Here is a 27,949-nt window from a genome sequence, read left to right as displayed (position 1 = left end):
TTTCAGCTTGCTGCCAATTAAAACGGCAGAGTTATAACCCCTGAAAAAATGTGGTTTTGTTGATGTCTTATCTTTAACTATGCTACTGTGAATGCCACACTGTAATACTTACTTATCTAATAACCCTCCATGCTGTCCCCTTCATTATGGGGCCTCTGTTATTAGGCTGTTCTTGTTAAATGACTGCTATCATCTGGTCCCAAAGTACATTAAATCCCATTATAATTATAAACACACTTCCCTATAACATTCTCTTTAGATTACATTCATACTGCTTTGCCCCTCAGGGTATCTTTATAGTAATACCATTCTTATTTGCTATTTTAGCTGACAATATTGGGTCCTACCCTATTTGCATCCTCCAGAGGGAGAAGGGAAAGTCTTTATAGCTTTCCCATTACAGATTCATATTTTGATATCCCCTGGAAACCTCACTTACCTCATTTATTTCATTCACTCTCCCCTGTTATATAAGGAGACCTGGGTTTTAAAAGGTGTTGAACTTTGGTACCAAAGTATGTTGGCCTTTATGAATTGCACCATTCTAGGAGCTCCACTCCAAAGAGTAGCTTTGTAAACAGGCAGTTCGGTGTAACCCAGAGTCTGTCCAGCTCTCACTTTTTAAAAAAATCCCTTCTTTTTGTAGAGGCTGCAGCAGTAAATCCTTGCCCCCAGACTTTCCACTGCTATTCTTGCCTCACAAGAGCCTGCCCTTCCTATAAACTGTGCTTGTTTGGGGTAGTGTCTTTATCGGGTCAAAATAACCATTATGGAGCCGGTGTGTACCCAACATTAAACTCTAACAGAAACAGTTTCCAAGCCCATGGGTTTGTCTTTGTTACCTTCTCCATCTCTCGAATTCAGGCATCAGTCTCCCTGTACTACTTCCTAGCAAGGGGCTGGGCTCTCAAAGCGCAGACTTTGTTAAGCGAGGGAGACTTCTTGTGTAAGGAATCTTGGGGACTGTTCTCGCTTCCTATTGTTTCAAGTGGCCTTCTCTGGCTTGAGGATTAATTGAGGATTAGGATCGGGGGTTAATTGTGTATTTCTCCGTTTGGGAAGATAGGGTCCTTCCTAGGGTGAGTCTGCTGCGCGTTAGAGTAATTGTGAGGCAGGCTAGGACCGAATGACAGGCAGCCTTGTCGTTCGCCTCAATGCAGTTGTCACGTTGGAAGTTCAACAAGTTTAAAATGTATCTTTTTTAACTTGTCGGTAGCGCAGTCAATTATATCCGCCTGCTTGTTAGGCGGCTTTTCGATGTAATGATTTCATTATTAACACGCTGGGGGGGGGGGGGGGGGTTAACCCTTTCGCTGCTGCTCCCACCGCATCCCCAGGTTTCGGGGGTGTTGCTAAATGTGGAGGGAGGGGCGGGCGTGTGTGTGTGTGTCAGAGAGAGAAAACACAACCTCGAATCCTGGGCATTACAGTTGGTGCTACTCGGTGTCTTGTATTAGGTGAGCGCTGCGCACTCATTAATTAAGGCGAGGGTTAATTTAAACCCGGCTCCTCATGATTGTGTTATGGCTTCTTGGCTCACGCACTTAACGAGGCATCAGGAGCTGATTTGCGAAGACCAGTCTTTTGATTTCCTCTTCTGGGCAGGGGCGAGGTGGAGAGGGACGCGGGAAGCAGGGACTTTGGCTGTCAGGCGTGCGGGGGGCGAGGAGACCGTGTGTCCGGTATCTAACCTAGGAGCTGCGTTTGCAGCCAGGGATCACAATCCAGCCGCCACCAGGTGAAACACCCAATGGCAGGATTGAACGTGTGGAGGTGCGGGGCTCTTGTGTGTCCAAACAAACCCTCCAGAGCCCGGCCTCCGAGACACGTTTCGTGCCATGCGCTGGGGTGTGTGGACGGGTCCCTCTCGCGCCTGTGCACCTTGTCCTAAAGCCATCCTGCCTGCCCCCATCCACCGCTCGGGAGCCGCCTGTTCTGGGAGTGCACCGCTCCGCCGGGCACCTGTCCACACGCTGCTCCGCGACCTCCCCCCGAGGGCGCAGCGGGGGCCCGCTCAGAGCCCAGGGGTGCCGCCGGGGCTGCTCTAAAGCCGGATTGGAGGCATTGGCTCCGGTTCATTGATTCCCAAAGGCAGCCTCCTGCTCCTCCATGTTTGTTGTTGGCAGAGGCCAGCGACGCCAAGCGCTGTCCAGCAGCCCTCGGGATCAGCTCCCCCTTCCCTCCCTATCCCCTCCTGTCAGTCTCTAAAAGCCAAGCACCGTGAGCAGCCGCCCGCTCCCTTCCTCCCCATGCAACTTTTCGGTGACTTCTTTCGGGATGGGCAGGAGCCGAGCCAAGGGCTCTCCCCCCTTCCCCTCCCTCTGGCTGCCAGCATCTCCCACGGGCTGGCACGCCTCTGCCCAGGACTTGGGTACCGGTCTGCCTGGCGGAGCAAACCGAGAAGCGATCTCCCTAGTAGCGCTATAATAGACACCCGCTCCCCACCTCTGCTGTGCCCCCCTGCTCCGCTTGTACCTCCCCAGCTCTGGTCAGGGCAAGCTGCCAGGAGACGCTTGGACCCCTTGTCCTTCACGCGGCTGGCTTGGGAGGGGCGGTTTAATAGACTGGAGCAGGAAGGATGCTCAGGGGAAGCGGTTCCCATCTGCGTTCTCCTAATCCGGAGCCTAATTCGGCTGGCACAGAGCTCTGTCTTGGTCCTTCCACACGGATCGCTCTGGTGCGATTCCCGAGGAAAGGGACCCAGAGCTTTCTGTGGCTTCCCACTCCAAGCCTGGTTTCCTTCGCCTTTCGCATCAGTACGGAAACCGGGGCCCAGCTCAGCATAACACAATGCTTCCCGTGAACCCTGCAAGGTGTAGTTAACGCACAGAATAGTGTAAACCCGGAGGGTCCTGTCTCCGCAATCCGCCTGGGAACAGTCTCCTCCATCCTTGGCAGTCAACAGCTGCAGTGCACGATTCACGGACTAAATCATAACACAGGGTTCCAGAGAGACCCGAAAATCGCTTCTTCCTCCCTCCCTCCCTCTCTCTCTCCCTCTCTCTCTCCACCAAATCAGCACTGCTTACCGAGGGGATCAAGTTTGAATGGGGGGGGGGCGTGTGGGATTTGGGGGGCAAGGGATAGTAACTACTCCATCCCGTCCTTTCCGAAGTAGTCCCTCAAGTCTGAATAGGTTAGCAACCCCCCCCAACCCCCCAGTGTTGCAGCAATGGGGGGATGGCGCCCGCTTCTGTTCCAGCTCCAGGTCCCCGAGAGACAGCCCAGGCAGGTGGAAGTTTCCCTCCTGGGAGCAGCTTCTCTGGCAGAGGCCCAGCATCAAACCTGGGCCCCTGAATAATTGTGGGACATGCGGAGCTCCCCCAGGGTGGGTGTCCGGGAAGTTTTCTCCTCCAGGATCTCCCCCGGCAGGGTGCAGGCTCCCAGCAGAGACCTCAGCCGCGAGGGGTCTGGCACAGATCGGTTTGGCTCCGCGGGGCGTGCAGGGGCCGGGGTGCTGCGGGGGGGGGGCAGACTCTGGCGGGAGGGCGCTGCGCCTATGGGTGGGGGTGGGGGTGGGGGGAGCCGGGTGTGGGCACGAGCCCCGTGCCAGCAGTAAAGATGGTGCCCGGGCCGGGCTTCGCTGGGGTGGGAGCGGCCCTGACGCGGGGCGCAAGCCGGCACGTCAGGCAGCGCGGTGTTGATTTGCTAACCTGAAAGCAGAGAGGAGTTGGAGAGGATGAGAGCGGGTACTGCGAACTGCCGGATCATGCTTCTGCGGCTTTAACAAGAAGCAACAGTTCCGACGCCGAGGGGCCTCCTGCCATGCACTGACCGTGAGTGCCCGCGGCGGGGGCGGGCTTGCGGGAACTTGCTCGGGTTGCTTTAGAGGAGGGGGCGCGGGGAGGGGTGGGGGGGTGTTGGTGTTTGCTCCTGAATGGATGCACGGGGAGAGAGCTGCAAGGAGAGAAATGGTCTTGCCTGTCATTTCTGCCCCGAGCCGGCTCTCCCCTGGGGAAATGGGGGGGGGGGGGTAAACTGGGCACCGGGGTGCTTGCAATGGAGGAGGGAGGACTGGGGACGCTTTGGGTTCCGGTGTGTGTGGGAGAAGCTGGCAGGGAGCTGAGAGGCAATTGTTGTGATGTTCTGGCTAAGATGTATTCTGAAGGGCTCGCAGGAGAAAAATGTGACTTCCCCTCCTTATTTATTTGTTGCGTGGGGAGGTGGAGCCCTGCGATGGTTTCAGAGCGAGAAGGCTCGGGTCTGGGCTGGGGAGGGTTAACGGGCGGGTTGGGGAAGCGATTTTCCTCTTTTTTTTTTTTTTCCTTCATTTTTTGGTTAGTTTGGCAAATAGCGTCTCGGGAAGGTTGGGGTTGTGCCGGCACCCTCGCTTTTCTGTCGCTTCAGCCTTGTTTGCTTGCAAAGATGCATTTTATTTTTGTAAATGGTTGGTGCCCAGTGTTGTAATCAAAACGCCTTGGTGCGGTCTGAAAAATAACAATTTCCCCCCGGCTGTGTTCATTCCAGCCTTTGCACCTGATGACCGTTTGATGCCTTGTAAATCCAGCGGGGTCTGTCTTTTCATGGTCCAGCTCAAAACTTCCTTCGCCGGGTGCAAATCTCGAGCCCTGGCGCTGGCTGGGCACGTTGGGAGCGAGCAGGATAGCCAGCCACAATCGAGCTCGCGTCCCTCCCCGGCCCTACGTGACAGTTCCCTGGACAGGGCTCCGTCCATGGTGGTGTTGCTCCATGTAATCCAGGCTGATCTGCATTTGATCTTGATTATATATGGCCAGGTGCTGTTTAGCGGAGACAAATACCCCCCCGCCCGCCCCAGAAGAGAGTCGTGTGACTGTGAAAGTAGCTTTTGCGCGAATTACAATATTTTGCATCCCGCCTTCCAATGTTCCCCTTTCTTCCTCTGCGCTTCTCCCTTGTGCCCCGGGTTTAACCGTTCAGCGCAGGCGGTGGGTTCGGGGTGATTCCAGCCGCTCAAACGCTGTTCGGTTATTTTTCTTTCTTTCTTTGATTTTGGTGGCTGAAGTTTGAAAGCGACCCGAGCAGGGGGGGAGAGGGGGACTGGTGGTTATCTTGCGCGATAGAAGCCGTGATTTTCATTGGCTCCAAAGTGCGGAGCTGGGCTCCCTCCTCTGCGCAATAACTAAAACAGATGCTGCTGGTTTCCCCGTGGTTTGTGCCGGTGGATGTGGGTCCCGGAGGGGTAGGTGTTCTCTTGGGGTGCTGGAGATGCGGTGCTGGGGAGGGGGAAGGACGAACGCACGCTGCTGCAACTTGGTCTAACAAGCCCCAATCCGGAGCTGATAAAGGATTTTAATAGTTCACTCATTAACCCTTCCAACTCGCCCCTGGCAGCTTTGTTCTCGGGCGAGGTGCCTTTCCCCAGGGCTAAGGAAACGCGCACAGCGGCGGCTCTGATGCTGAAGCCCCGGCGTTAGTGCCCGGTTGGGGGCGAAGCTCCGCCGCTTTTCCCGGGGCTTTCCCATTCCTTCCCCGATCCAGCATGTTACGGGCCGCGGCAAGGTGCGAGGGGGCAGCGGGGGCCCCCGGGTCGGAGCCCCTTTTTCCCCTCGGGCAGCCGAGGAGCAGGAGCCCCCGAGGCTGGGTTTGGGGGCGGCGTGGGGTGCGCCCCGCTACCTCGGCGGGGTGTGGAATCACGGGCGGGAGCCGGGGCTTGGAGTCCCCCTGGGGAGGATTTGGGGGTCTCGCCCGAAGGCTGAGTCTGGGGGTGTCTCCGGGGCAGGGGGAGCTGGGTTGGGGGGGTCAGTCCCGGAGGAGGGGAGCCGAGGGGGGGGTGTCTCCAGGAGGGGGCCGATCGGAGGGGTGTCTCGGGGCGCCCCCGCTCGCTGCCAGCGGACAAAGGCGGTAGGAGCGGCCCCTGCCCTGGCCCGGGGTCCTGGGGCGGAGCGGGGTGTCCGCCCGGCGGGACCCCTCTTGCTTCACGCCCTCTACGGCGCTGGCGCCGGGCTCCGGCTGCCGCTCCGTTCTGGGGGGCGGGCACCAAGCCTGCGTGGGGAGGGGGCGAGCCGGTAGGGTGGGAGAGGAAACCAGTCCCCGGGGCACAGATCTGCCCCCCCTTCCCCTGGGGTACGCGGGGGCTGGGGGCCAGCGGGCACGAGGGGGTAGAGGGGTGGCCCCTTGGGTGGAAGGCGTGTGACTGTATTTAGGGGAGCGGCCCCCCTGGTACCAGGTGTGGGTAGGACTCTGTGTTGTGAGGGGGGGGGTGTCTGACAGGCGGTGGGGGTGGTAGCTCCCAAAACAAGGTTTGCAGATTTAAGGAGGGTGGCTGTGATTTCTTTGGGGTGCCGGGGGAGAAGCCTGGACACCTCCCCGCCTTCAGCTTCCAACAACAAGAGGTCTCCCCATTCCCCCAGGTTTCAATGTCTCCATGTCACAAAGGTGCCTGGAGGGTGACTCCATTTATCAACCAGGCGAGCTGGGCTGTGCAAGGCCAAGGAGTGCTGCAGCTTGGAACCCAGCAACCCTCCGCATGTCCCCTCTGTGTAAAGGGAAGTAGGTTTGTGATGATTTTGGAGCTTTTACTGCCACAGTTTCCAGGCTCTAAAACTTAGCTGTAGAAACTTTGTATGCAACTTGCTGCCAAAATCCTAAACTAAAAGTTCTTTCCCCCTTTATTTCCCCCTTCCTTTATTTTGTTTTCACAGACAACGGGCACCCAAAGCTAGTCCCGGATTGAGCAAAGAAAGACACCCTAATGACTAAATCTCAGGCGCACTATGGATTTGACTAAAATGGGTCTGATACAGCTCCAGAACCCCAGCCACCCCACGGGGCTCCTGCACAAAGCCAACCAAATGCGCCTTGCAGGGACTCTGTGTGATGTGGTCATCATGGTGGACAATCAGGAGTTCCATGCTCACAGGACAGTGTTGGCTTGCACTAGTAAAATGTTTGAAATCCTGTTCCACCGCAACAGTCAGCATTATACCCTGGACTTTCTTTCACCAAAGACTTTTCAGCAGATACTGGAATATGCTTACACGGCCACCCTCCAGGCTAAAGTTGAAGACTTGGATGATCTTCTTTACGCAGCCGAGATCCTAGAAATAGAATATCTGGAAGAACAGTGTCTGAAGATCTTGGAGACCATTCAGGCTTCTGATGAGAATGATACAGAAGTCAACATGACGGATGGTGGCACTGAAGAGGAGGAGGATAGGAAATCTAGGTACATCAAAAACCTATTTATCTCCAAGCATTCCGGTGAAGAGAGCAGTTATGCCAGCATGGCCAGTCAGAGTTTAACGGGGGCAATGGTGGAGCAGAGCCCATCTGTCTCCACTTCATTTGGACTCTCCGCGATGAGCCCCACAAAGGCTGCTGTGGATAGTTTGATGACCATTGGGCAGTCATTATTGCAAGGAGCTCTGCAGCAGAACGCCTCCGAGGACTTGCACTCCACGAGCAGCCATCACCACAGCCTCTCTGAAGTGAAAACAGAGGTGATGCAAGTGGAGGAGGCTTCTAGCCATGAAAGCCCAAGGACGGCCGAGTCCAGCACTTCTGGAGGGGACAAGTCTGATGACAAAAGCAAGGAAGGCCCCGGTACTCCCACGCGTAGCAGTGTTATCACAAGTGCCCGTGAACTTCATTATGCCCGGGATGAGAATGCAGAGCAGCCCCTCGAGTTGGGCCAAGGAGTGCCAGTAGGGCCGGAGCACTCGATTTCTCAAAGTGAGAAACACCTGAGTATATATTCAGTGCTACCAAATCACAAAACTGACTCGATGCTCAGCATGCCATCCTCCATGACGCCGGCTCTTCACATGCAGCCAGCTCTTGCCGTGTCTATGGACTTCAGCGCTTATGGGGGGCTTCTGCCTCAAGGCTTTATTCAAAGGGAGCTGTTCAGTAAGCTGGGTGAATTGGCAGCTGGCATGAAAACTGAAAACCGAGCCATTAGTGAACAGTGCAGTGTTTGTGGAGCAGAACTGCCGGACAACGAGACGGTGGAACAACACAGGTAAGTCCTCTGCACTTGTTTAGTCTTGACGTGGCAGCAAGTCTCTTCTGACATTTGATGGTTCGTGTCACAATCAGCTTGTTTTGTATTTTTTGTTTTTTCTTCAGTTGAATTAAGTGCTGGCTGGTTTGACCTCAGTAGAGGAAAATGAATTCCATCTGCGGGTAATTCACCCCTGTGCATAGGGCTTGCGTGAAGCCTGTGTATCACTCTTCAGTTCCTGCTTAAGACATCAAGAAGTGGGACCTTAGTGGTGTGTAGGCCTCTTGCTGGCCCTTTGCACATGTGTGAATTTACTGCATTCTCAACGGGGTAAAGCATTAACAAGCTGCAAACTAAATAAGGGAACGCCCGGGGAGAGGATTGTGATGGGGCCCCTTGTCTGTTGAGAACCGCTCTGAGTCTCACCAACTTACTTCGCCAAGACAATGAGTTACGGTCACTACCTGGCCAGATTTGAGCCCACAACCCAGATATGAAAAATTCTATATTATATTACCAGTTCCATACGACGTGCGCTTCCTTCTTTGGGTTGAAAAGAGGGCTGGCACTCAACTCAGACAATAGCCTGTCCTTTTCTTGCCCCATGTCCTAACATGCATTCAGATGCCAGGGCTATGCATGTGCTGTAATTGTTTTTTTTATAACATTGGAATGAGGCATGTTGGATTCTCACATTCTGCTCCAGAGACTTTGGGATTTTTCCTCTCTGTCTTCTGGATTGATATAGAGTGTAAAATTAACAATCTCATGATGCCACTCACCCATTAAGTAACTGCATATGAAACACTTACCTTCTTGCTTCTCAGACCAGTGTCAGATGATGACTTTGGTGTCCTAGTGATCAGAGTTTGAAGCTAGAGAATGTCCAGAGTAACTACACTGTCAGTGCCAAGTATCAGGGGGGTCGCCGTGTTAGTCTGTATCCACAAAAACAACGAGGAGTCCGGTGGCACCTTAAAGCCCAACAGATTTATTTAGGCATAGGATTTCGTGGGTATCTGAAGAAGTGGGGTTTTAACCCCCGAAAGCTTATGCCTAAATAAATCTGTTCGTCTTTAAGGCATCACCAGACTCCTCGTTGGTTTTTTACACTGTCAGTGGTGTTTCTCTAGGTTTATGCATATTGTGAAAGAGATCAGAATCTAGCCTTTAGTGGGTCTGTTGGAGCCAGTCATGCAGGCTGATCCGCACAGATGGACCTCTGTGCTTGCACAGAGCCCTATTGGTTGGTAGGGCTCATTGTGGGTGTAAGGGTCTGCCGGTGAGCATCAGCTTGTGGGGTCAGGGCTCAGATTTTCCTGTCCTAAGCTGTAAGAGCAGGAACTCTTAACTTGTTCCTGCATTTGGATGTGCTAATATCACAGGGGTAGGAACTGACTGAACAGCCTTGTGAAGGGCTGCTTGATCCTTGTGCAGACATTTGTACTGGTTCTACCGACGTGTCAGCACTTCATGGTGTGTGTATGTGTGTGTAAGCCATGTTGCAGCCCCTCTGTTCCGTGGGGGTGACAAAAGTACATGACAGTCCAATCCTCTATTAGTAGAATTCAAATCATGGATGACGCTAGAATTCCTAGGAGTCTCTCTGAAGTATTCAGACTGAGCATCTTTCAGTATTTGAACAGACCAACAAGTTTAATTAGTTTTAATGTACATAATATATACACGAGGCTCTGGCTGTTTGTCTTGTTGTGCCATCCATAAATGATCAAGGATTATCTGTAGCTCACGAAGGGCCTTGGAACATCAATTGCCTGTTCAACTTGTTACATTTTAAGTACAGCCTGGCAGCCTTAATTTTGGGATTTTCACCCTCACATGGGTTTGTCAGACTCTTCAGATGGCATCTTAGTGCAGTTTGACTGTGTGTGTGTGCATTGTGATGCCAGCTCTATTTAAACAAATAGGTGATAGCAGCATGCTAGCAATCCCCATTGGCAAAACAGATTTCTTTTTTGTTTACTCTGATGATATGTAAACAGCAACTTCCTGCATTGTCATTCTAGAGCATGGATATAATTCATTGGAGATTGTGTAATTTTTTTTTTAAATAGACACAATGGGCCAGGGCCTGAGCTGATGTAAATTGGATCTAGAGCTATACTGACTTACACCAGTTGAGGATCTGGGCTGATGTGCTTACTATAAAGCGATGCAGGCTAAATGTCATTGAAAAGCAGCTGCAGTGCATGGCTGGAGAGAATTTGAACATGGCTATCTGCCATGTTCTTAAATGTCTTCCTTTCTCCTTTCTAAAGTACAAAGAATAACAATTGATGCTCCTGCACGTACCACAGAAACTATTTTAGAAACTCTCTGAGAGGTCAGCTTGGCAGAGATTAAATTGAGAACTTCAATGCTGAATCTGCTCTAGAGTTCCCATTGCTGATCAATAATCTTCCACCGTTGCTGAGTCTCATTGTAAGGTTAGAACCTTCCTAATTCACACCCATGATTAGGAGACTCATTGTGAATGACTAAATGTTTTGAATGAGAGGACAAACATTTAAAACCAGGTTTCTGCATCATGAGATGTACTTGTTTCTGTAGCTGCAATTGTCGTTCTAGTTTAAATGATTTGATACTTGTAATGCACTTCTATAGCTTTTGTACTGTAATAAGGTCGTAGTTCTGACCTATTCACAATTTTTGCACTAGTTTAACTAAGTGTAGTTTTTAAAAAGATTGAGTTTAACCAATACCAAACCCTGCGTGGACACTCTTAATTTGATTCAAACCTGGTTTGTGTATGTTTAGCTTGTCAGTAAATTTACCAATACAACTAAATCCATGTAAGCCAATTTTTAAACTCGTAAGAATGACCATACTGGGTCAGACCCAATGGTCCATCTAGCCCAGTACCTTGTCTTCCAACAGTGGCCAGTGTGTCAGATGGTTCAGTGGGAATGAACAGAACCAGGCAATTGAGGGATCCATCCTCTGTCTTCCTGTCTTTTAGCTTCTGGCAGTTGGAGTCTTAGGGACACTGAGAGCTCGGGGATGCATCCCTGACCATCTTGGCTAATAGCTGTTGATGGGCTTGTGCTCCATGAATTTATCAAATTGTTTTTTGAACCCAGTTACGCTTTCAGCCTTCACATCGTCCCCGGCAACAAGTGCCACAGGCTGACTGCGGTTGTATAAAGAAGGACTTCCCTGTGTTTGTTTGTTTTTAAACATGCAGCCTATTAATTTCATTGGGTGATGCCTAGTTCTTGTGTTATGTGAAGGGGCTGTATCACTTCCCTCTTCACTTTCTCCACACCAGTAATGATTTTATAGATCTCCATCGTATCCCCCTTCAGTTCTGTCTTTTCTAGGATGACCAGTCTGAGCCTTAAGACTGTTTAGAGGGTTGGGGCCTGGGTTAAAAAACATCCCTTTAAATTGGTGCTTCTCTTTTATAGAGAAGGCCTTAATAACATGAGTATTTACTACAAGCCTTTGCAGTTACATTTTTCTACAAAATGGGGAGAATATGCTATTTTAAATCTGTATTGCTGAAGTCCTACTGTATTTATGAAGCTATGAGCAGTGTTTTATACTCGGAATATTGGGACCTGTAATGCTCCACTGCGGCCGCTCTATCCGAGGTAGCAATAGTGGAAGTTACAGCACAGACAGGGCACAGGTGTCTCTTACCCCTATTTTGTCTAACTCTAGAGTAGGTTTAGATGGCATGCATGCATGAGTCCTGATTACTCTATTACTGACTGGAGCTGCCCCAGTGGAAAATTACAGGCCGCAGGTTTTTTTAGGGCCTGGTAAGACTCCCAGGGAGATTGGTGGGCTTTGGATCAGGCCCGGAGTGGAGGTGTGAAGAATTTGTCTGAATAAACTACATTAACGTGCCATGGATGTCTCTGTCCAAACTCTTGATTGTGCTCTACCCTATCGTTTGTTGTAGAAAATGTGAGGTTCTTGAGTTGCTTGAAGCTATCTGCTTCAGAGAGAGCAGAGGCTTGGCCATGCTGAAGTCGCTGCGGTATGGCTGTTTAGTCACCAAGCTGATTAGCAGCAGTTGTGTGGGGTTTTTTGTGTTTTAAACTTGAAGTGATCTTTGTGAGGTGCCAGCAGGTTCATTTTTAGCCCAGATGTAAGCTACAACTAAATGTCAATGGCTTCTTTTGTTTCTTCCCACCCTTTCTGGAGACTGGGTACACAGAGCCTCAGCTTAAACATAGAGGGGTCTTCTGCGCTGACTTGGTTAGTGAATATTTCCACTTGCCCATGCTGTGTTTGTGAACCAAGACCGATGGTCTTTAAGGCGGTCAAGGAAGCAATTGAATATGCAAGGCTGGGACAATTACATTTGGAAACAGTAACGTCTGTGTGGGTAGAGCTATTTATTTTATATATTTATTTTTGAAGGATGCAGGTGCCTGCAGTAGACCATAGTTTGTGTCAAAACCACAGTAGAAATGCTTTACCGTAGTATTATCAAGAGCATATTAAGGAACCAATAGGTCCCCACAATCGGTAGTGTTCAGCTGACATAGCTTTTTTTTTTTTCCCTCTCGGTTGCGTGTTTCCTACCATTTTTCATTAGTATAAGGATGTGCAAGTGGATAATGTGGGTAATAAAGATCATTCCTTTTGGCTAGTCACTATGTATTCGTACTATGATAGTGTTTCGAGGCCCCTAGATCCAAACATCTAATAAGGGATGGTCCCCATGCTGAAAAGCTTACAGTCTAAACACATCAGAGAGAGGGTAGGAGAAAGGAAATATTGTTAGTTCTATTTTTACCCAAGGGAAACTGAGGTTGTGACTTGTCTCAGGTTATGCAGAGAGTCCAACATACTGTGGGACCCAGGAGATCTGGATTTAATTCCTATCTAGTGGCTTAGTGACCCAACCATCTCTCCTTTCTTGATGGAGTTGTCATCCGATGATGCCATTTTGTAACACAATTTATTAATAAAGAACAGTTAATTATGACCTTTTGGAAGCAGAACCATCACAATGATCTGTTCAAGGTTTGGAGTCCCAGCTGAATTTTTGTCTGGAACATCTAAACTGTTTTAAAATCCATATTTTCTTTACTGAGCTTATGATTCTGACTAATTGTGTATTTAGTTTGCACCTTTATTCTTTTTTTTTAAATAAAAGATTTCATTCTAGGTCCAGTGAAATTCAAACTTAATCTAATGTTGGTATTGATTGCAGCTTCTAATTGAAGGGGAAAAAAGCTATATTTCAACAACCTTTTTGTATTTGAAAAACCACGCATGAACTTTGAAAATTGCTATTATACTAAATTGAACTTGCACAGTTTGTTTCTATCATGAAGTCAAAATATTTAAACTTTCTGATACTTATGGTGGCTTTTAATTTTATTTAAAATTGGATTTTTTTTAAACAGTGGAACAAACTACAGGTGCAGGATAAGATTCACAAACTTAATTACTTGTAAGGTATTCTCTTCCACCTGTCGTATGTTATGTTGGATTGTATGCTTTTCAGTCAGGGACTGTTTCTCTCTCTGTCCCCAATTTTGCAAACAGTTAAGTACGTGCTTAACTCTTTTACCCATCAGTAGTTGCACTGGGTTCAGTGGGACTACTCTGGTGTAAGTATTTAGAGGGTCAGGGCTTATTTATTCGGTGCCCGAAGAAACAGCGCCTTGATCCTGATTGGGATCTTGAGAGCTACTTTAATATACAGTTTGGCTGTATTCTATGCACCGCATTGTGTAATGTGGAGATCCTTGGATGAAAGGTCGTTCTCTTTAACAAGCAAGGATAGAATGGCTATCCATGCCATCTTTTACACCAACTATATAAATTAATGGTTACATGATTGAGGCAGAGTTGCTTAGTCGTTGGAACAGACTGCTGCGGAGTCTGGATTCATGAGTTCTATTCCCAGCGTAAGATGCTTAAGACCAAATTTTCAAAATTGTTCACTGGCTTTGGATACCTGACTTGAGCCACTTAAGGCCTGATGCCCCTTCAAACCATTTACTGAATAGCAACTGCTCTTTAATGACAGTGGTACCATCAGTGAAAGTTGGGAACGTGCCAGGGCAATTGACTGGTCACCTCATCCTCATCTGTGATCTATGTCCAGTTGTAGCGTAGAATCCCAAGACCATTCTGGCATCCCAGAATATGGTGCAGGAGATGTAGCTACAGCGCATGACCTATTTCTTTTTATATGCATGTTCCCTTTGCCAAAGCACATTTTGGGGTGCAGTTTCTACCGATACTTTTTGTGAATTTTGTGGGAAGTCCTTTGGAGTGAAGTGACCTTAGTGTACATTTTAGAGAAGCTTTGGGATAGTTCATATATAAATAGTCAGTGAATCTGTATTTCTAATGATATGCAGCAGCCCAACATACCTTCTGTAGAACTCATTGATTTTCTGTAGAACTCATGGCGGGGACAGACTCACCCCAATGTGTTTAATGATGAAATTGTTAGATTGGAAGCTCTTTGGGGCAAGGACTGTCTGTCTGGTCTGTGTTTGTACAGCACCCAGCCCCATGGGACACTGGTCCATGACAGGCATTCCTGGGTGCCACCACAGTACAATAATTACTAATACTCTAAAATGCTTTTGTAAGGGGGAAAACCACAAAGCTGGCTAAGAATATATGCAGTTTTTAATGCCTGGCAATTTTAATGCCACTAAACTTGTTGATTTTTTTCTTAATATGGAGCTGTGACAGTAAGACTGTAGTGTATCTTAAGCAGCTGGATAGGGAAGTATAGCTGCTTTTTGGCTCTTTCTTTGCCAGGCTCACCTCCATTTATCTTTTGAGTGGATTAGCTGACTATTGTAATATTAATGCCATTAGACCCACTGGCACCGTGCAACATGTCACAGCGAGAAACAGATGCAGTATACCATTAAAGTAATAAATGTGATAAATCAGATCCCAAGTGCTTTGTGAGATGTTATTAGTGTTAATTTTGGTAGCCTGATACAGTAGTTGTGGTTTTTTTGTTTGTGTAATTTTTTAATTTTAAGCAGTCAGCAATATGTGTCGGTAAGCTTTGCTGTAGTCTGAATCAAAACAATTCCCCTTCCTCCCCCCACCAAAAAAACCTCCCAAACTCGGACACTGATTATTTCCAGAGTTTGAAAGACAACTTAGCAGGCTCTTGTTCCTTGCTGATGGACCTTATTAGTGGCACCTGGCATCATAACATGTTAATAGAAACCAGCATTCTCCTACTGCGTGGTCACTGACAAGTAGCTCTGTCAGTTTGAGCTTGCCATGCGAGGAAGTTCTTATTAGCTTTATGGGTAAGAGAACTTGCCCTGTTCAGGAAATGAATGTTGCAGTTAAGGTCCACAGCTCTGACCCTGATCATGTAACCTGTGAGCGCCAGCGGAGACCCCGCTCAGGATGCTTGGGATTTCAGGCTTTCTCTGGTTCTTGTCATATGTAAAGAGGGAATACATTGTGGTATGTTGCAGCCTTGAACTTTTGATTTATTCAGTGGGGGGGGACTTAACCATTTCCATACAGAGAACATAGCGTGAAGAGGGAAGAGTTCTTTTTAAGTGTACTATTTTATTCAATCAATCAGGCATCGCTCTCTGCTTTCTTTAGTGGTGTGGGGGATGGATACCTCTTGAAAGCAGAAATCTAAAATTCATCTTGCCGGGAACAGCAATATTTCCCCTATTCCTGGTAGGAGTTTTTTGTAGTTTCCCAGAGAAATACCACTGTTCTTTCCTTGTGAAATTTTCAAATCCCCTTATAGTTTAAGATGCAGATATGCTTGCGGGGGGAATATAACCTATGTAATGCTGCCAGAAAAGTAGTGAATTTTTTTCTGAACAAAAGGTTCTTAGAGACTAATTATTGTAACAGTGCTATTTAGAGACTAAAGTGTCTCGGTACAGTAAATACAATATTTTGATTGGGAAAATAATTTTTGGTGGGTTTTTTTTTTGCTATGCTCTTACTAATTTTTTTTACCTTGTTTAAGCCAAAGTCTGAGGGTACAACAAAGATGACTCCACATTAATGAATGAGTACAGTGATGAGGATGTTATAAGTGCCTAGACAGCACTTTCACCTTTCCAAAATTGTTTGCTTGCTTGCTCATGATCCCTGTCATCTGCTCCATCTGGGCAATCCCTGTGTCTCTGCAGAGCTCTGCTGACTTCAGAATTGGAGCCTTGAGTTTTAAACCAAATATCATTCAGTTAGGAAGGGGTTTTGTTTTCCAAACTGCTCTTGTTTCATTGCCTTTAGGAAAGGTCAGTAAGATTTACTGCATATTTATAGCTCTTAACTTGAACAGTAAACTAATATTTAGTGAAAGAAAACTCATTGATTGTATGGAAAAACGGGCTGCAGAAATTGTGGTATTTTGTGAGTGATATTAACATAAATGTGTTTTTCCTCCTTGCTTGGAAATGTGGCAGAATGCCCTACAATAACTTTGGCAGCCTTAAACTTTTGACCAAGTATATCAGCAACCTTATCTGCGTCTGTTTGATACAGACTCAATTGGTTACACTGTTCACTGTGTGTGTGTGTGTATAATGTGTTCCTTGTCTATAGTAAAGTGATCTGCATTTTCCTTTTAGTTCATAATTAGCAACAATTTTACACCCCCCCCCCCCTTGACAGCTTCAAGAGAGACTTTAAATGAGTAATTACTAAATATTTCCCGGCAGCCAAACACGGGGCCATGGCATCTCCTGTTGCAAAAGTGAAAAATATTTCTGTTTTGCAGTTAATTTTAGTGGCAGGCAGATCATGTTAACTGGATGTAATTGCTTCCAGATATGGCAGAGGGTTTTGTGTGTTAGGATGAAGGGTCTGGTAAGTGCTCACTTCCTGTGTAAATTAGCCTATTCCATTCATTCTTTCATTCTGGGTAGTCCTGGATTGTGTCATTCTTCTTACAATTTTTTCCCCTGGTCTGGTGTTAGGCAGCTAAGTGCTTTATGGTAGGTTTAATTCTTCGTTTGGCATTGGTCACTCCCTCACCTTAGTATGCAAGTCACCGTCAAAAGATCTAAGGTTGGCTTTGAATGCCTGTTCCAACTCTTCCAACATTTGTCTTTCTCTACTAATAAAGCACAAAAGGCCCTACTAGTGTGTATGCACATTGATTATAAGACTGAACAACTTGGTTTGCAGTCATCACTGCAATAGTTTGAAGCTGTGTAGGGTCATTTTTTTAAAAAAAATCCTTATCAGACAAACTTACATTTTTGAAGCAATGCAAATGTGGCTGCTATGCAGGAGAAATAAAACTAGGAATTAGAACGCTGGGACTAGGGAGAGCTAGAGTAAATTATCTGAACCTTTCCCTCACTAACCTGTTCTCCAGGGCCTTGTGGGCACCTTTAAATTAAAAAAAAAAAAAAAAAACAACTTTAAAACTCTTTCCAGGTAGGTACAGCATAGTTTGAATAAACCACATAGCCGAGTAATAAGGAACTTGCACACAAGAGTGCTGCAAAACACAAGAGTGTTGACAAAACACAAGAGTGCTGACAAAACATTGCAATTGTATTTTAGCAAAAAACTACTGTTTTTGTTACTGACTTTTAATAAATACAGACAAAATTGTTGACTGTGCATGGTATTTTTTATAATTGACTAAAAAGTTTCTGTTTTAGAGAAAAAAAAATCCAACCTAGGCCTTTTAACTAAGGCAATAATTTTGGATCCAGTGATTCCTTTTTAACTGTCTGAGTTTAGTTAGATGATTAAATACAAAACAAAGGTTTGTTTTCTTGTCAGAAGTTTTTGTTTTTATTTGTGAAAAGGTTAACTGTTGTAAAATAATAAACTCAAGTAAAAGTCAGACAACAAGTAAAATAGTTGTAAAACTAACTGAAACAACATATACAAAGGGGTGTGTGTCTATGTGTATATAAATATGGGTGCACGTACACAGGCGGAGACAAAGTATGTTAGCATGGGTAAAAATACAAATGATCATCACAGGTACAGGATACTTCTGTGCAAATGTTTGATACTTTTTAACTTCTACATTTACCTTCATATATGAAACAGTTTCAGTTCAATAGTGGAGTCTGTTCTTTTATGCTAAGAATAATTATGGAACATTCAAAATCTTTATCCAGACTGGACAGTAGTTATCTCTTAGGGCATTTTTAAGGTACCCATTATCATGGTATCTGAGTACTGGCTAGGAATCAAACAATATGGGCTTCAATAGAACTGTTTATGTGAGCAAGTGTTGTAGACTCAAGCTCACTGTCTTGTCTTTTGGGTCCAGCCTTCGTATTGTGGATGGAGTGTGGTGTAATCTATGTAATTTTCACTGTCATGTTAACTAACTTTATTTTTTTTAAGTTACTCAACCATAATTTATGTCCCACTATTTTAATTCAGTTTTTATTGCCCCTTTTAATGTAGTTGGGTTTTGGCACATTCGTTTAACCAATGTGTGTGAAATGTATACTTCTGAAAAATATTTCAGTTTAAAACCAGTGATAAAATGCAAGTTTGGCCTAAATATAACTATTGAGGGTAAATATAAGATGCATTGCATTCATACCTATGTTAGCATAGGAGATTTGCTGTTTATCTGTGTATATCAGTTCAACTGATAACCCTGTGGTCTGTTTATCAAGTAATCTGTTCCTCGTATATAGCTAAACACCAGTTTCTCCAATATACAAAGATAAACTGCTGGGGAAGAGGCGGCGGTAGGCGGGGAGGATAAGCTATTTAAGATTGATACAAAGATGTACAAAGCACCTGATCGCAGAAAGCAGGTACCTTGTTAAACAATGGTTGTAATAAAATAACAGTTTTAACTATTTTTTTCCTGCTAAGCCTTGTATTAACTTCCACAGTTGGCAAAGTTTTATATTGGCTTTTTTGCCAGTAGTGATAAGAAAGGACTGGTGAGGTAGAAAGGTTTGTTTTGTTTCTTGTGTATTTTTTGGGTGGCTTGCATATAATTGTCTTCAATAAAAAAAATTGAAATTTGCAGCTGTAAATATCTATATCTATATGACTTCATAAAACACAAAGGGGTGATCAGCAGAACTCCTGCTTGTTTGACCTATAAAGGAGTCAGAAATTGAATGAGTGTGGGGCAGGGGGAAAAGCACCAAACTATTTCCATTACTTGCCCAGTAAGAAGGTCTGAAAGAGCACAAATAAACTGCTAAAGTTAGGTACCAGAGTTTGTATAGGAATGAGCCCTTGATAGCTGTGCCCTCATGTTTGCAGACCTTTGAGAGTGCTATTTAAAGAACAGTGGTATCTCCCTGAGCCTTTATTTTACTATGAAGCAAATGTGAAATGCCACAAAGTCCACTCCTTGAGACATGCTGGAGACAGCAAATAGCAGCACAGGTGAGAGTGTGTGTGTGACATTATATACACTGCATTAGGCCTGGCAACCTGTGTAATCTGGGTTAAAAGGCTTCTGTGCTCAGAGTCTTAGTTCTGTAGGGCAACTTGCACAACTTTTTTCTTTTATGCTTAACTCAGTTGCAGAGAGATCTATACGAACAATATGTGTGTTTTGCATCCAGGTTTTAGGGTACTGTTAGGCATAGTTAGCTTAAAAATTTGTTAGGCAGAGAATGAAAATATGCAATTCTGGCCCAACTGCAGTCCATGGGAATTTTGCAATTGACTTCAGTAGGGCCAGGATTTTACACTCTAGGTTTTAAAATAACTACAAAAATATCTGGATTTCACTCTTAAAGGTATCGTACACACAGACTTCACGCTCTCAAATGTACATTGTGTAATTGGATTAGTATCCTTTGAATTTTAATTCCAAATTGTGTATGTTGTCCCCAGAACCACTCCTACTGTTAGAATGCAGTTTATTTCTTATGCTTATGCCAACAAGCATCATCAGAGCTTTTGGGCACCTGTATTTGCAATAGCCCATATTCTGCACACTGTTCCTTCTTTCCCTCCCTCTTTTCTAATAGGGTTTACTATAAATAATGCATGGTGAGGAGTGTTAAGGAGGAAGCATGAGTCATTCTCATTGCTTTTATTTATATCAGTGATTTCAAAGTGCTTACTATGTGTTTTTTATATGGTATTTAAGGCCAGGTTTTGCTAATTTGGGAGCAGCCAAGCCAAGCCTGTGAACTATAAGTATCAGAGCAATTAGATTTAACCACAGCACAAATTGTGCATTTTTTGTAAGTCACTCTTCTTGGAAATACATGCACCAGTTTTTCAGGTTGGCAAATCAGTTTGCAGATCTCTTACTACATGTGTTGGACTCTCATTTTACAGGGCTAAGACTTCTGGTTGGTTTCTTTGGGCACCACGTTCTAGATTCAGTCCTGAGTGTTGGGAAGTGTGGCACCTGGGAATCCCAGATTGTTACCTATAAGCATCCTCTTCCTGAAACTGCAGAGTGAAAGCAAAGGTGTTGAGCATCAGGTTTTTATTGCTGATGGGCTCTAACACTCATTGTATCTAGAAGAGACCTGTTTTTTGATTGAATAGAAACTAATACACAACTGTTATGAGTGCTAGAATTTCCTCTTGTCAAGAAGGAAAATGTTTGTGCATGTTGAGTGCCACCCTAAATTAGACACTCCAGCTACCTCAGAGAGCCACCTGGGTTGCAAAATGCAGACCGGAGTACTCACTTGGGTTGCTGGTGAATTGGTGTCTGTTGTTGCCACCAAACTCCTGAGCAATAATGCTGCTTGGCAGAGGGGGTTACTGTCAGTGCCTTCACTGTCATCCTGGAGTAGAAGGAACTGAGTTAGAGCTCCCGAGAACTGTGTTCAGTACCCAGATGTGCAATCAGTTCCTTGTGTGACCTCTGGCATGTCACTTGATTGCTCTTTGCCTCCATTTCCCATCTGTTGAATGGGGATAATATATTTCCTTGTCTATTTAGCCTAGAAGGTCGCTGGGCAGGGGACTCTTGCTATTTATTCATACAGCACCTAGCACAATGGCATCCTGATCTCTGCAGGACTCCTTGTGCTTCCATCACGTTTATTTTTAATAACTGCTAAAGCAGCTGCTGCTCAGGCTCACACATGAATGGCAATGTGTGAAAGGGACAGGGGAGGGAGACCTGATGAGCCTCTGATGTGGTTAAAGATCTCCTGCTGCAAACCGCTGTCCATATTCCCCTTCCTTGGACAAGATCCAGCTCCGTTTCAGCTCTCTATGCTGGATCAGTAGAAATAGTTGCTATCAGTAGCAAAGGAAGAGACTCAAACTGGCTAGTGTGATTTTTATCTTATGAGTTCCTGAATTGTTTAAATTCAGGTTAGCTGCCGGGGACTTGCTTGAGCTGCAGGAGTCTGCTGCTAAGCTGGGTTAGGTAGCTAACACCAGTGGTGGATATCTTATCTATTGCTGGGTAGGGGCTGTGGTTGCAGTGTGCTACGCAACACATACAAACTGACTTTGCGTAGGAGAGATAAGGCAGAGGCATTGTGTAATATCGGTTCATTGTCTATTTGCCAGTCCTCCTTCCCCAGCTCTCTTGTAACTGCTAACCTCAACAAAGGAGCCAGCCCCTCTGCACTTGCCTAGAACGCTATTCTGAAATGCATTTCCATGGCCCTCCTTCGCTCTGCATCTACATGCTTGCGGTTGGCTGTAGGAAACAATGATAACACCACACATCATGGGCATTAGCACAGATCCTTTTTTAAGAAATCATTTCAAACCCCAGCTGTATATTTGTTGTTGTTGTTGTCAGTACTGACCAATGACGCTTGACAGTTGCATAAAGCTCTTTTGGCTTCAGTCAGACTGAAGCCACAATGCTGAGTCCAGAGATGAGGAGGGAGGTTCCTGGCTCTGTGTATTCTAGGCAAAGGGCGGGGGGGAGGGGGATTGTCACAAAGGTTTGAAGTAGTTTGTTTTGAAGGGTTTAGAACCGTTTGTTGTTGTTGTTTTTTTTTTTTTTAAATCTTTGCCCATTTTTTCCCCATATTTTTATTGAAACACTTTTGATGAGGAAAAAATGAAAAATTTCAATGGTGCTGACAACTCTGTGAAAAAATGGCTTTGAAAAAAGGCTAGTTTTTGGGTGCTGGGTGGAACTTGCAGCTCAGAAAAATTCAGTCAGCTCTACTCAGTGTTGTTGGTTTGGGTTTTTTTTGTTTTTTTTTTTTAAAAAAACCTTTGCTTTGAAATCAGGGTTGACCAAAGCATGGGCAATGGGTCTAAATGCAGTGAGGTACTACTTCGTTGGGAATGCTGGCCCATTTGGAATCTGATTGTCTTCTCTGTTACAGTGGTGTAACTCCATTGAAATCATCGGCATGAAATAAAATGGATTAAATAGTTTTCATCAAAACTTTAATTTCCCCACCAATGGAAAATGACTTTTTCACCAAGATGAAAATTTTCATCATCTTGGTGAAAATCTTCCAGTTTTTTCACTGAAAAAGTCCAGTATTTTCACTGTTTTTATTTTAAAAACAATTTAGTTTGGGGTTCTCCCCCTTTCTCTTTTTTCCCTTCCCTGCCAACAAAAACCAGGGTGGAGCAGGGGAGAGGATGGGAAAATGAAAATAAAAGGAAATATTTGTTTTTGTATTGTCAAAAAATTCTTCTAAAATGGTAGGGTTTTTGTTGTTTTGTTTCAAGAAGAAAACTATTTGTTTCTTTCAAGCAACTCTAGTCTTAAACTGGTGTAACAAAGTGGAGAATTGGGCCGTTCACATCTTGGCATGCCATGACCCATAAGCCTGAGCTGAACTCACAACTCTCAGTTTAAAGATGTGGGAGGCTGCTGTCTGGCCACAATTTGTATGTGGCTTGTACTCTTCATTGCCAGCGCAGCTATTAGCTAGACAAAATTTGCGTGCCATTGCTTGAAGTGCTTGTTATGCAAAGCAGATCTCACTGCACCCCCTCTTCCTCCCACCCCTTTCTGTTTTTGCTCCCGTGCATGTTAGCTGAGAGGATTCATGGGTCTGTGTGGTCAGACTGGGATTCCCATAGTAATGGTGTTGAGACATAGTCAGGTCTTGCTGCATGGGCTCCTCTATTTACTCTCGCTCTCAGGAGAGTTTGGAATGGGGGTTTCTGATTTAAAGCATTCAGAGGCAGTTGCTTACATTGATTTTTAGCTTCTCTGACCCTTTAGGTAGCGGCTGCTCCTCTCTGTGTCTAACCAGATGTAACTTAAAGCAACTGAGAAATGTGTATCATCCTTTTCTTGCATTAATTAGGGCTGGTAAATGCATTATTTAGAGTGGTAAAAGCCACTGTAGCCTCCTTGGAAACTAATGTAGGGATGGGTTGGTGTGTGCATCATGGTTCACAGGTATTGCGGGGTAGGCATGGCGTGTGTGTGTAGGGCAGGAATGAAGAATGTGAGGAACTGAAAACTAGCCCAGTAAAGTGATAGGCATATGGCCAGAAAAGCCACTAAACATAGGTGGGGAGGGAGAGGCGCTCTTGTCATTGACGTGGTCCAATAATTGCTGTAGAGAATGCTATGGAAAGTCTTTTTTGGCTATGAAGCGCTCAGTCTAATGCAGACAGGTCTGACTCAGAAGCCAGTGATTGAGATGTGGGGCGTTGCTGAGACCTGTGGTGTTGAAAGCTTCCTCAGAGAAGTGACTTGTAAAGGCGAAGGGGGAGGGGTGGAATTTGGGGGATGTCTACTGAGGGGCTGTCCCAGTCAAGTAAAAGTATGACACCAGGAATGGGGGAAGATGGCAAAGGGGACAGTTAGGTGAGAGGGTTCAGAGGTGCATGGGGGGAGATGAGGGAAGGGGTGTTGTGTGCTAACATAGGTTTGTGGCTTTGTATGTAGGCATCTTATCTCAGGGACTACCTCCCAAAACTCCTGTTGGCTTCAGTGAGAGTTGTGACTCTGGCCAGGAATACCAGACGCAGTTGACAATCTCACCTTTTGCACCTCATTTTAATTGCTGTAGGCTTAAAGCTGGCATACCAAGCTCATGAGCGCAAAAGGAGCGTGCAGGTGGCCCTGGTACGCTATAATACAAATGCCCAGAATTGGACCCTCCTCCTTTGTTGTACGCTGCCATGGTGCTTTCTTCAGGATGCACTAAAAAATTAACTCCTGGCCTGTAGGCATTGGTGAACAAAAGCCATCTAGGCCAAGGGACCTGCATCCCAGAATAGCTGAGCAGAATCTTCTTTCAACTTTGGGTGGAAAGCAGCCTTCTAATTTAGCACCTTTGTTGCCAAGTGAAGGAGCCTCAAGTGACAAGCTTCCTGATAGTGATACGTGTGTGCAGAGGGGTCATAAAACAGCACACACAATTACTTATTGTGCACTCACAGGTATTAATGTATCAGACCCCTTGTTTACTTGCTTTGTCACAACCATCAGGTAAAGCAGGCCAAGGACAAGAAGCAAATTGCTTCCCTCCACCCTCCCACTCTCATTCCATTTGATTGGTTAGCCTGTAAATGGAACCGATGAACTCCAGTAAGCATCCCTGAGCCAGAGCAAGTAGAGGAATTTGCCCTCCCCCGCCTCCCTCCCCCAAACAAAAATTTATAAGCAGACTATCCATGTGGTGTGGGCTGAGTGTCCTGAGCTTGGCACTGACTTTTCGGGCTTCTGGTTTTGCGTGTGTTGTAACCGCTATTTGTGACCTCCATGCCATATTGTGTACGTGCAAATCTTGTGTGGTGATTGTTCTTCCCTCCCCACCCCCCATTGCAAAGCCATCTGCCCAGTTAGTGGTGGAAATCACAAAAAGATAAAAACTGACTCTTTTGTAAAACAGTCCTTTGGGTTACAGAGGCTTACGGAAAGTGGGCCAGATCCTCAACTGCTGTAAGCCACCGTAGCCAATGGAGTGATGCTGTTTTACACGAGCTGAGGGTCTGGCCTAGTGTATGTAAAGCTTGAGGTCCTGTCTGCTCCTGGCCATTTAAAGACCCCCTATAGCAATGCTCCCAGCAACAAAGGAATTGATTCGGGTGTCAGGTTTATTTTGCTACCCTAGAATCCACCTGTGCAGTTTCAACTGGATCCAGTGTTATTCATTCTCTGTCTTAAGCTGGGGGCTGTTTAAACAGCTGCCACATTCCAAGACAGAGGTAGCTGCACTTCCAAAACAGGTGAAGCAATTCCCGAGCCTGTGTTGATATACATTGCAAAGGGCATGAAGATCTTTCCAGGTGGACGGCATTTACAGCAGTGTACTAACATTGAGAGCCTGAATTCTGCTGGTAGTCGCTTCCCTCCAGTAGGAATTGTAGCAGACCTGTACCTCGCTCCCTGTGGCCAGAGAGCCTTGAAAGAAGTCTGCTGCTGCTCACCACAGAGATGATTCGCACCGCAGATAGCGGGCCTGATGGTGGGGCCATGGGCCTTGATGTCGAGCCCTTTGAGGACACCCTGTAGAGCTGTCACAGTGGGAAACTGTAGCATGAAACACGGACATCACATAAGGTCAAACCAAGGCAGAGTGAGTGAGTGCGAAGAGGTAATCGTGGACTCTGGGCTAGTGCCGTTTTGTCAGTAACAAGTTGAGGCAACCGGGGAGAAGATTGAGATGCTAAAATGTAATATGAGAACCAGAATAGGAGTCTTGTTTAGTTTATGTTGTCCTGAACCAACTCCCGTGGTGCTAGGCGCTGTACAAACACCGAACAAGACCCGCCCTGCTCCAAAGCACATAGTCTCTGTGAAGTTCTGAGTGCAGGCTGCAATTCTATTCTCGGCACCCTTTCCCCACTGCAGCCGTTCAATGGCTGCCATGCCAGCCCGCTGGTATGGTGCTTGCTCTTCCGAGTGTCCAGTGATGGGGATTTTGAGGCACTAGATAAATGTAAATGTGGCTCCCGTGTCTATTACCTGGTCTGTCCACAACAGTGTCCTGCCATGTGCAGCAATGGAGAACCTTCCTCCTCCTAGTGAAGGTGGAGAACGCACCCCTCAGTGCAGCAGCCTGGTCCCCTGGCCCTGTGGACTGGAACGCCCCAGGAACTGGCTCAGAGGATCTCATGCAGACTTAGGTGCTAGAGAGAGTTCTTCCCTTAGTCAAAACAGTAGGAGGGAATGTCCCATCCAGTTTGACTTACCTTTGTTTTGGCTCTTCCTAACATTGGTTTAAAACTTAGGATATGTCTACACTGGAGCTGGACGGTGTAATTTCCAGATTGAGGAGACCTACCTGTGAGAGCTGTTATCCAGCTAGCATGCTAAAAAGAGAGGGGTAGCCATGGTGGAGGGAGGAGCGAGTCGTCCTGAGAACAATCCCTTCCAAGACCACAGATGCATATTCTGGCCATGGCTACATCTCTATTTTTAGTGTGCTGTGTGAAACTATCTTCTATACGTCTTCAATTCCAGAGTAGACATACCCTGGGGTGCAGTGGGGAGGAACAGTGCAGGAAATGCTAGTTGTCATTGTAAATCCCAATTTACCAGTTACACTGTACCGGGAAGGGCCATGTTTAATCTGCCACGCCAGCTGCTGAATAAGATAGAAATTCTTTCCAATTCTCAGTGTATTTAGCTTTTTGGTGCATGGAGTCCACCTAATTAAAATGCTAAGAACCTCTTTATGGGCAACTGATTGCGTGTGAAGTAAACACTATAACTGGCACAAAATGTTGCAGACCCTCAAGTATTAATCTGTACAAAGAGTTAGAAAATCTCTTATCACGTTTTTAACAGTTGCATTTTTTAAAAAGCAGTTTTAAATCCCAGATATTACTTTACCTGCAATGCTCTCTTTGCAAATTTCAGCTTGTTCTCAGACACTCCTGAGCTCTTCATTGCACAGCTAGGGATTGGTATGTTTCACAAGTCTGGGTGGGTTGGGAACAAGTGTCAAGTACTTTTATTTTTCTATGGATAATTGGCTCATCGTTTTTTAGGCTGCTCCCTGTCCCTGCCTTCCCACTCTGAGATAAATCAAGATTGTGACTACCGACCCCTCACCTTGTAAATACATTTGCCCTTGGAACACATTTCTTGGGTTTTGGTTGAATTATCTTCTTTTTAAAATAAAGATCTTTCTCCTAAGAATAGAAGGGAAATAAATGGTGTTAAATGAAGACCGAGTAGGACAAATTTCAACTGAGAACTAGTTACTGCATCCAAAGGTACGAAGCTCTTCCAAGCAGGGGCTGATGATGGAAAGATCTCATCAGCCCTGTGCTCGATTGGCACAAAGTGAGCAGTTGTAATGTAAGTAGTGGTGGCTCCTGTGTGGGTTACGTATTTAGGTTTTTGTCCAGGGTTTCAAGCTGTGGAAACTGTTACCCACAGCTTCTTCTGCAGAACCTTCTTTCAAAAGGTGCATTTGGCTGTGGCCGTTCGTACTAGGATAGCATTCTGTTTCTTAGAATCAGACTCTCTTTTTTCCTTTAAAGGTGGCAGTAGAGGAGTGTTTATTTTGAACCAAGTGTGTGTCTCCCTGCTAATTACCTTCGGTTTGAAAGGTTCACTCTCCTGGTCTTCATGTGGAACAATAAAACCTTATCCTGTCAGTCTTGTAAATGTTAAGGATCTTAGTAACTCAGAGTTTTGGTTCAGTGTCTTGGCTGACTTCCCTGCGAGCAGCATCCCGCAGGCAACAGGGAACTGAATCTTTCCAGAACTGGATGTATAATGACTGAAAATAGTGTGTGTGCACGCACATGTGTGCATGTGTTTTTATGCAAAAAACAAAACAAAAAAAATCCAACTGTCTTGTTTCTGAGATTGCTTTGCTGTATTTGCCTCTGCAACCACTTTATTTTAAATTGCCTGAACTTCCTTAGTGGCTTTAGCCACGCTTGTGGATGCACTGTGCGCCTCTGTTGGTTTTGTTTGTTTTCACTGTTTGGACAGGATACGTGGCAGACTAGTCTCTTTAAGAGAGACAATTTCCACGTCTGATGGGTTGTGCTGTAAGCACACTGCATACAAATAACTGGGTGGCAAAATATACCAAAATTGGAGACCAGTCAGAACTATGTGTGGGAGACAGGTAGCAGAGTTCAACAATGCAAATGAGAGTCGTGGGTGCTTGGCTGTGAACTGGAGTGTTTTTAAAGCTCGTGTAGCTGGCCTATAAACGGTGGCTCTATATTTTAAAGATACCACCT

The 27,949-nt window shown here is 45.9% G+C and overlaps 1 protein-coding gene across 4 annotated transcripts in view; it reads left to right on the top strand.

The window, feature by feature from the left end:
• The first annotated feature begins 3,552 nt into the window (after positions 1-3,552).
• ZBTB16 (zinc finger and BTB domain containing 16) overlaps positions 3,553-27,949 on the top strand; it is a 175,749-nt gene continuing 151,352 nt past the window's right edge. The window contains exons 1-2 of one of the 4 annotated variants that reach the window (XM_073320756.1): positions 3,553-3,776; positions 6,624-7,942. In XM_073320756.1, the coding sequence (XP_073176857.1) occupies positions 6,696-7,942 (1,247 nt within the window). In that variant the 5' untranslated portion in view covers positions 3,553-3,776; positions 6,624-6,695. Of the gene's footprint in view, positions 3,777-4,801; positions 5,162-5,237; positions 5,482-6,623; positions 7,943-27,949 lie in introns of those variants that run through there. The other 3 variants (XM_073320753.1, XM_073320755.1, XM_073320754.1) reach the window with 3 other exon arrangements.

The sequence above is a fragment of the Lepidochelys kempii genome, chromosome 22 (genome assembly GCF_965140265.1).
Source record: "Lepidochelys kempii isolate rLepKem1 chromosome 22, rLepKem1.hap2, whole genome shotgun sequence".
Classification (NCBI taxonomy): Eukaryota; Metazoa; Chordata; order Testudines; family Cheloniidae; genus Lepidochelys; species Lepidochelys kempii.
The sequence above is the reverse complement of the archived record's forward strand: the minus strand, read 5'-3'. Positions and strand labels throughout refer to the sequence as shown.